General features: G+C 39.1%; 1 protein-coding gene across 2 annotated transcripts in view; it reads left to right on the forward strand.

Moving 5' to 3' along the window:
• Positions 1 to 1,817, forward strand: part of GRIA4 (glutamate ionotropic receptor AMPA type subunit 4) — a 432,139-nt gene extending 430,322 nt beyond the window's left edge. For both annotated transcript variants that reach the window (XM_032488229.1, XM_006186367.3), the window contains one exon: positions 1,404 to 1,817. In XM_032488229.1, the coding sequence (XP_032344120.1) occupies positions 1,404 to 1,568 (165 nt within the window). In that variant the 3' untranslated portion in view covers positions 1,569 to 1,817. The remainder of the gene's footprint in view (positions 1 to 1,403) is intronic.
• Positions 1,818 to 10,242: the final 8,425 nt, after the last annotated feature.

The following is a 10,242-nucleotide window of genomic DNA, read 5'->3' on the forward strand; positions in this document are numbered from 1 at the left end:
AAAAAAAATCCTTTCAAAAAAATCACAAGGCTTTTATTAATTATATTTTAGTATTTCCTCTTCAAAAAACTTTAATAGATTTGTTTTAAATAATTATTTTACTTAATATTAAAAGTTGAAAAGGAATATGAAGAAACAAATTCAGACTTTAGTCTTGGTTTGTTTTAATTTAGTGACAAGTAGTTTCTATAGAGATTGTCTCCTGACTTCTGATTATAAAGAAACGTAAAATTTAATTTTTGAGACTGTTCACTATAATAATGACATTGGTTTCTTTCTATCATAGATATGTAAGTAGTAATTTGACTTTAACTTTCTGAAGTCATCAGGGCAACTGGTCTCTAAATCTTTTCATTATAACATTTTCTACTCCAAGTTTTAGTTTCATATTTAATACCTCATTATTCTAAATTAAAATTAAGTAAACTTAAATTCACAACAGAGAACTAAGATATAATATGAGTTATGAGAAAGTTACGATCTAAGCCGTAAGAAACTTAGGGAATATCTCCTTTACCTTATTTCCTCTTGAGTTAACATTAATATTCAGCTACTAGAAAGAATTTAAAAGCAATGAATGAACAGTCATTAGATTTCCACAGTGACACTGCCTGTTTCTCTTCTGTGTAGTGTTATTACCTGGTACTTAATACGACAGAACAAGAATATAATGAGGATTTCGGAGACTTGACCCCATAACCTGTCCACCTGTCCCTCAATCTGGGACACCCCCGGTGATGGCTATCCGTGAGGCACTGAAACATGCCCCCTTTCAGTGCACTCCCTGTAAGCACTTACAGGCTTCTTAATATATGAGCCTTGGCGTCCACAGTAGGCGTAGAGTGAACTTTACATCACTAATTGTGCTGTTCTGGGTCATGTCTATAGCTACTGTGAATGAATGCAAGCGTCTGTGAATGGATCTATGTTCTGAAAGCAGGAAGATGTGGCATGAATAGTCTATATATACACTTTGGTTAGACAATTCATCATGATTTTAAGACTATAATCATTTAATTGTTAAGACATTTTCTAACAAGAAAAAAAAAGATCTAAATAAAGAATGCTGTCAAACATAAAGCTGGACTAGAAACACTAAGTTGTAGAGTGCAGCAAATTAAAAGATGTGCCCTGCCCAGATGGGCCAAACAAAATCTAATTTTATAATTTTTAGAATTAGTTCCTAAACAGGTAGGGCCACAAACTCTAGAGCGATTCATTCTTCCGTGCAGATGAGCTTCCATTTTCCGTGATAATCCGTTCTCATATGACCGAAAGAATATGGGAAAAATGCAGATGTCTAATTATTGATATTTCGGTGTTTGTTGTGTCTTATTTGGCTGGAGAGAGCGAACTATTGTAACACTCCACATTCTTTCTGTTTCCTTTTCCATGCAACCCAGCTGACCTTTTCTGAAGCCATAAGAAACAAAGCCAGATTGTCCATCACTGGGAGTGTGGGTGAAAACGGCCGCGTCTTGACCCCCGACTGCCCAAAGGCTGTCCACACCGGAACTGCAATTAGACAAAGTTCAGGATTGGCTGTCATTGCATCGGACCTACCATAAAAACCAAAAAAATATTTGAGTGCCTTAATTAAACTGTGTTGGTGACTGATGGAAACGCAGCCCAGAGAGACACGCCAAGCGCAGGTCTTTGCGAAACCGGTCCACCGGCTGAGAGCGGGAAGCCACGGCCCCAGGCGCCAGACATCAGCCCCAGCGAAGTGTGCATGAGCTCAGCTCGGAAACCCAAACTCAGATTTTCTATCAGGAAAACTCACAATTTAGTTCTTTTGTTTGGTTTGGTTTGGTTTTTCGGGGAATGGATGGGGGAGGGTGGGGGGGAGCTGGGATGGGTGTATTAACAGCAACAAATTTCACTTGAGTGGACTTAAAAACTAATCAGACATGCGCGTTAGCACATTAAACCATGACGTTCTTGCTCAGAAAGGCCTCGGTCTTCACGCCAAGGGATTAAATAGTTGTAGAAGTCGATGAATCTGCTAACCTGTCTCCAGAACACCCATATATTCAATGGAAGACTGTCCAGCCGAGAAAACAAATAACTAAGCTGTGATAAGAAAACAAGAAACAAACATGTAAATCCTGTGAAAAAAAAATTTAAAGGAAGCATTTACACTTACTTTGGAGAAAAATACTGAAACATGCTTGCTTTTTAACTGACGTAAATTCAGTAGAGGACAACACAATTCTTTTTTCTAACCATCTTAGGGAGAAATACATTGCAATAATTGATATAAATGCCATCACTGTAATAAACTTTAGAGACTTTTTTTTTATAAAAGTCGTTGGTCATCTTCTTGTTTGCTGTAACCTTCACTCTGGCACATGAGTCAGTGTCCACAGATTGTGTTTGTCTCACTACCAGAAATAAAAAGAAAAACGAAGACAACATTCATGTCAAATCATCGGTCTACAATGTAGAATCAGAAAAGACTACGGGTCACTCGGTATCAAGATTATTTATAACCTTGCTCTGTGTACAAAATTGTGGTTTTTTTGTACCCACCAAAAAGAATTAAAAAAAAAAAAGACATTCCTACAATATTTACAGAGCTTAAAGTTTTTTTTTTCTTATCGTTATAAAAGTTATTTGAGAAATTATAAGACTTTGTTGGTGGGACTCTAGAAGTAGAGTGTGGGCCATATTGGAAAATGTAGCTAGCCCTTATTATTTTTGCGTAGTAAGCTACTCTTTTTTAGATCTTTGCCTCATTAGCAGGTTAAATTGTCAAAGATGAAGTGTTTGAATTGGGGAATGAATCACTGTCATAACAGCAACATACCCTGTAATTAATTATGTATTGAAATTTTACTTGGCTGTATTTTGCTGCAAATAATGTGTCTCCTGGGCTTCTTTCCCCGCTCCCACTGTTCCATTCAAATCATTTGAACGCACTAATAATAGTTTGTGGTAGACAACAAGTGAAGGGTTAGTCTTTGTTTTCAACTGGAAATTGTGAAGAAAATTATACATGTTTATTTGCAAAAATCACCTTATGTATGGATTAAATTAACATGATTCAAAAAAAGGTTTGGATCATTTGAAATAACAACTACCATCATATAGATAAACATCACAATCCTTAGAGATCTTGGCAGAAAGCACAAGATAGGATGCTGCTGGAAGTCTGGCTTGAAGGACGAGTTGAGTTTTCATAGGTGGAGAAGGCGTTAAGAGCCTTGCGGGTAAAGTGACCCAAAACTTGGCTTGTCAATGGCTTGTTTAAAGGAGTGCGCGCAACTGGATGGACTGGGGAGAAATGGGTGTGATATCATGGACGGTTCAAGACTGATCACCTTGCTTCAACTCTCAAGATTCTCATGCCCCATTCAACCTCTGTGCTGCCGTAAGAGCAACTTAAAAAGTGCAAATCTGATAGCACGCACACACACATGCTCACACACACACACACACACACACACACACACACACACACACACAGAGTTCCTACAGGAAAAATTGTAAGTTCTTGAGCAGAGCAAATGAGTCCCTTTATAACCTGGTCCTTACTTATATCTCTTCCATGAATTCTCTCACTCCCTACCCAACCTCTCCAGCCCACAAATGAAGCTCAGAAGCAGGGCCACTGCATTTACTATTTCCTCAATCTACAGGTCTTCCCTATCTCCTCTTCACCTAACTAACTGGTACTCATCCTCCGGTATTCAGATCATATTTTCCCTGCCTTGGGAAGATTTCCACGACTATCCACCAGCCCCTGCCTATGAGACTGAGTTAGGTGCCCTTTTAATGTTCTGTGCCCATCACAGCACTTACCATACCGCATTGTAATTGCTTGTGTACTTGTCTGTCTAACTACTAGACTGTAAGCTCCTTGAGGGCAGGGACTGTGTCTATCTTGTTCACAGTTGTATCCCCAGCACCCAGCACAGTGCCTGGCATATTGTAGGTGCTTAATAAATATTTGTTGAATGAATTGAATTGAACTGAATTGAATTGAACTGAACTGAATTGAACTGAACTGAATAGAAGTGGAAGCAGAAAAAACATCTTTCCTCATTAACAGTCCCTAGAATATGTGTGAAGTACATAGTGAGTCAAAATATAGGCTGAATTTTGGCTGATTTCATGAAGATGTCTATCTCATTAGTAGGACTGACTAAAAAAAAGACGATCTGATGAATTTTTCTGATCAGATGAGAAGGTATTCCACATAATTGTACCTAGCTGTGGAATAATTGCCTGGAGAAATTATCAAAAGATAATTAAGGTTTTTTGCCATACTTTTGAAAATAGCTTTCATTTAAATCTGAGTAGATTAGTGACATAAAGATAAGAAGTTACATTTCTTATAATTTTGTCTCTATGTTAGTAATACTACTGTATGGTAAAATTTCTATATTTCTTATAGAATAGTTTTGCCAAAAACAAAATTTTAAATTTGACATCGGTAAAAAGGGATAGCTATTTGGACTCTAATCTGAGGAAATGCTATAAAGCTAGGAAAAAGTGATTTTTAAATATTTATGTTTAAGTTATAAACATTTCAGTTAAAACATTTAGTTTCATAGAGTAAACTCAAATTACCAAGAAAGCAAGATCAATCCCCAGTGCAGAATTCACTGAACATGTCAGGCAAAGCCAGTTTTGAAACTACATCAGCTGGTAGTTTCTAATGACCACATTTGAAAGATATAAAGAGCTCTCAAGAGACCTACTTTGCTACACTTAATTCAGTAGCTATTAACTGAAAATGCCACACTTACTACACTTGCTTTAGACTGCTCCCTGGTCTCCCCACTGTCAGCTCGTTCCATTTCCCTAAGGCATAGCACATAGCAGGTGCTCAGAATATATTTGTCAATGCATAAACACAACTTATATAGTATCAGTGGAAAAAAAAGGTCCAGGAATTTCCCAGAAAATGGAATATTCCAATTTGCTAATTTGCTATTATTATCCCACTGATATGCTCATAGAAATAAGAACTAAATGAAAAGTGACATCAAGGAGAGTTTCGGAAAAGACAAATTGGAATTGTCCAGAATCATCTGCCTTATAGTTATTAGTATGATGCTACATGGAAAGTGTGCGTTCTCTCGCACATTCAGAAATAGGTTTTAATCTCAGAAAGTCCAGCAGGATAGAGTACTTAGCATTTGTAAAACCAAATGCAAATGTACTCGGTAGTATGTTTATATATTTTCTAAACAGTATCAGTAGTCTTTTCAAAAGAGAACTGTTCTTTAAGAAAATATTTTGATAAATTATGAAGAGCAAGAGATGAGGTTTGGAAATAGTATCTCAAAAACCAGCAGAGAACTAAATTACTGTCCACGAAATAAGAATAACCTGTGTATTTATCTAGCTTTGAGTTTACTTTCTTTGGATGAAAAAGTGGACTGAAGAATGAGGGAAACTACAAGATAAGAGAAAAAAAAAAGACATTAAGAAAGCAGAAAGTTGGGTAAAAAACCAATAGGATTCTCCAGAACAACTAATGGGAACAGGAAAGTTTGACTTACGATTCGTCCATTGTAGGTATGTGATGCTTGATGTAATTCTCTTCCCATGACCTACAGATTAAATTTTCCTACATGCCACAGACACGTGCTGTTGGATTAAAGGAAGGAGTCAAGGAGAAAATCCTAAATCCCATGTTTGGGTTGGTGCTAGGCCAGAAATAATTCTAATAATATGTCTCCTTCCAACCAAAATGTACAGAAATCCAGACTGGAACTTGTCCTTCCACGTGGCAAAGAATGAGAATGAAGATTCTTTTTTTTTTTTTTTTTTGGATCTGAAGAGAATGGGAGGCTAAGGAGTCCTCCAGAATACACAGAATTCTCAGCCACCTGCACAGACTGTGACGTGTCACAAACTACAAAGTAAGTGCAAAGCGTAGATCATTATTTAATTATATGTGAGCATTAAGTAAATAATCTGTTAAAGTGCCATGTAAAATTCAGGGCTTGAGTGAAGGAATTATTTAGGAGATTTGTAATCCTGTAATCCCAAACACAAAAAGAGTTTGCTTAAGTAGAGATTATTATAACTCCCCCCTCAGAGTTCGTACGTGACCAACACTTATAAACTTCCTAAACACTTAGCGATGGCTGAAAACCGTTCTTCCTAGTGCTCTCAGAATAAGGTTAGGAAACTCCTGACATTCTCAATCTCTTCTCAGAGCAGTGTCCAGTCTCATAATAATATCACTCCACGTACTGTAGTGGGACTTAGAAGGAAAAGCAATGGTAGTTCGTACATTTTCTTGTACATCTTCTCCCATGCATAAAAATCCCCCCTCTTTGAAGTGTGTGTCATGTAAACACGCTGTCAAAACAGACTGCCTGCCGGTCCGTTTTGTCTGCTGACTTCTCTGTCACGGCCTCACATTCATCAAGGACTATGGCCTTTGGCTTATTCTTCCTTCGCACCCCAACTTCTATTATCATCTTGAATGACTTCAAGGTCAGTGTAAATGCCTCATGGAAGCCCTGGCCCTGCGGTTCTTTGACTCCATGGCATGTGAGTCACCCATACAATAGACATGTGGCAGACCTGATCATTTGCTTTCTCATCCTCCTCCACATGATGACCCAGTTCTCTCCTTTCTCTCATACCCTAGTCACTGAAAAGAGCGGCCTTTTATCCCTTATTCAGTCTCTCTGTCTGGCTCTATCACTCAACCAAAATGTCCATCGCGGTATCACGAGTAAACATCCTGCAGCTGTATTACCCAAAAAATTTTCATATGGAAGTAAACCAATCGATCTCTTCATTTTTTTCAGTCTTCCCCCAAAACCCATGTTTCTTTTTTCTTCTCAGTCTGTTTCACATTTCTCATTCCCTCCAACCAAACCTAACATGCTGATATTCCCCAGGGTTTGCCCTCTTCCCCTTTCTCTTTTCACAGGAAAAGGTAAACTACCTGGTTATCTCACCATCATTCAGATGTCTACAATCATCTATACTTTATTAGCTCAGAAATCTCTATTTTCCAGTCTAGTCTCACATAGACAACTTTCTAGTGGTTATCTCTTTGTGACTTTTAGTCGCAACATGTCAAACTTTTACTCTGTATTTCTACCTCCTTTGGTATTTCCTGTCTCGGTGAGTGGCTCTAACATTTATCTAATCTCCCAAATTAGAAACCTAAGAATCATTCCAGAACCACTTTTCCTCATCATTCTTCCATGTAATGAATCAACATCTTAAATTTCTTGTATGTCCTAAATATCTCCTTACTCTGTCCCATGCTTTTCATCTCTACTATGTCTGACTTAATCAAGGGCTCATAATTTCTCACTGTTGCTACTACAGTTGTCTCCTGCTGAGTCTGTTTGCTTCTTTTCTCCATTATAGCCTCCTCTAGTCCATTTTCTACATAGCTGCCAGAGAAATTTTCCTAAAACACAAATATGATCCTGTCACCTTCCTCATTAAAATAACCCACTGTCCATTATATCAGCGTCTCCTATCAACATCTCCAGTGCACACAGAGACAAGTGTTAAGGTGAAGCAGCCAAGAACAGTACTTAAATTACATCCCTGATCTACCTCCATTCACCAGGGCACACACAGAGCAAGGACACTGAACAAGGGACACTGCCGTCAGGACTTCTGTTTCTCCTGTCTCTGAAGGTGGAGTGCCTACCAGCATGCTCTGCTACCTTCTCAGGAAATGGGCTCCATGCATGGCCTCTTTCCAATTGAAATGTCAGGCATGAATATCTTAACTCGTGGGTTTAGATGATAACTCAGTTCTCTCCCTCCTTTTGTACCCTACGGAGAGAGGGAAACTGAATACTGGCCTCTACTTTTTTCATAGGCTCATGAAAAAATGCTCATTACCACTAATTATCAGAGAAATGCAAATCCAAACTACAATGAGGCATCACCTCACACCAGTCAGAATGGCCATCATTCAAAAGTCCACAAATGACAAATGCTGGAGAGGCTGTGGAGAAAAGGGAACCCTTCTACGCTGCTGGTGGAATGTAGTTTTGTGCAGCCATTATGGAAAACAGTACGGAGATTCCTTAAAAAACTAACAATAGACTTACCATATGATCCAGCAATCCCACTCCTGGGCATCTATTGGGAGGGAAACTTAATTCAAAAGGACATCTGCACCCCAGTGTTCACAGCAGCACTATGTACAATAGCCAAGACATGGAAACAACCTAAATGTCCATCAACAGATGACTGGATAAAGAAGTTGTGGTATATTTATATATACAATTGAATACTACTTAGCAATAAAAAATAATAATAAAATAATGCCACTTACAGCAACATGGATGGAACTGGAGATTGTCATACTAAGTGAAGTAAGTAAGGAAAAGAAAGAAAAATACCATATGGTATAACATTTATGGAATCTAAAAAAATAACACAAATGAACTTCTTTACAAAACAGAAACAGTCTCACAGACATAGAAAACAAACTTATGGTTACCAGGGGGAAAAGGGGTAGGGGGGGAAGGATAAACTGGGAGTTTGGAATTTATAGATACTATTATATATAAAATAGATAAACAACAAGATCCTACTGCATAGCACAGGGTACTATAATCAATATCTTATAGTAGCCTACAAATATAAAAGAACATGAAAAGGAATATATATATATATATGAATCACTATGCTGTACACGAGAAATTAACACAGCATTGTAAGCATCAATTTAAAAAAAAAAGGAAAGTTTCTTTAACATCTCATATTAAAGCTTATTTGGTGTCACTGAACTCTTTTGCTTTTGCTTGTTTGTGAAGTTTTTGATTTCTCCGTTAAATTTGAACACGGCTTGCTGGGTAAAGTATTCTTGTTGTTAAGTTTTTCTTTTCATCTATTTAAATATATTAAGCCGCTCTCTTCTAGCCGCCTGACTTTCTGCGGTGAAGTCAGGGGATGGCATAATGGGAGCTCCCTTGTATGTTACGTGTTGCTTTTCCCTTGTTCTTAATATTCTCTGTTTATCTTAAATTTTTGTCATTTTAATTACAGTGTGTCTTAGTGTATTTCTCTTTGTGTTAATCCTGTCTGCAACTCTCTGTGCTCCTGTACTTGGATAACTGTTTCCTCTCCCAAGTTAGGGAAGTTCTCAGATATTATTGTCTTCAAATACATTTCAACCCCTTTCTCTCACTCTTCTCTTTCTGGGGTCCCTATAATTGGAATATTAATGTGCTTAATGTTGTCCTGTCTTAAACTGTCTTCACTTCTTTTCATTCATTTTTCTTCTGTCTGTTCAGCATCAGTGGTTTCCACCAGTCTGTCTTCCAGCTGTCTGCTCTGTTCCTTTGGATCATTCAGTCTGCTGTTGATTCCTTTCAGCGCATTTTCCACTTCAGTTCTTGCATTCATCTCTGTTTTGTTGTTCTTTTCTAACTCTTTGTTAAAAACTTCTAACTCCTCACTCTGTGCATCCATTCTTCTCCTGAGTTATTTGATCATCTTTATGATGATTACTTTGAACTCTTTCTTGGTTAGATTGCCTATATCCACTTCACTTAGTACTTCTGGGGTTTTATCTTGTTCCTTCATTTGGAACATGTTCCTCTGTGGTCTCATTGCCTGTTTTTATGTATCTGGTACATAGTTTGTGTTTCCCAGCCTTGGAGAAGTGGCCTTTTGCAGGAGATGTCCTGGGCATCCCAGCAGCACATTCCCCTCTCGCTACCTGAGCTATACGCTCTAGGGATCCCCCTGTGAGGGCCGCCTGGGTCCTTCTGCTGTGGCAGGCTATGTGGGTATTCTCGGAGGCTTGGCTCTCCCCTGGTCCAGTTGGCTGCCAGGCTGCTGGCTGCTCACTGGTGGGACCAGGTCATGAGGTGGCTGACTGCAGGTCTCTGAGGGTCTCTGGGATGCGTGTTTGCTCACTCATGGGCAGACTCAGGATCCAGGAGACTCCAGGGCTGTTGCCCACTCACTGATGGGGGAAGCCAGGTCCTGGGGCTAGGGCTGGCCTACTGGCAGGCAGAGTTGGGTTATGGGTTCTGATTGCAGAGCCCAGTGATCCCTGAGCTAGTGTTGGATTGCTGTTGGGTGGGGCTGGCTCCTGATACAGTTGGGGGCAGAGTCTAGAGTGTCCTGAAGCTTGTGGTGGCCTGCTAGTGGGTGGGGCTAGAGCCTAGCTGGTCCCAGTACAGAATCTGGCCTGCTGGTGGGGGAAGCCAGGTCCACAGGCTGCGGAGCTGTGCTTTTTTCACAATTGGCATCTGCTCCCTAGTAAGTGAGGCTCACCTCGAA

The sequence above is a fragment of the Camelus ferus genome, chromosome 10 (genome assembly GCF_009834535.1).
Source record: "Camelus ferus isolate YT-003-E chromosome 10, BCGSAC_Cfer_1.0, whole genome shotgun sequence".
Classification (NCBI taxonomy): domain Eukaryota; kingdom Metazoa; phylum Chordata; class Mammalia; order Artiodactyla; family Camelidae; genus Camelus; species Camelus ferus.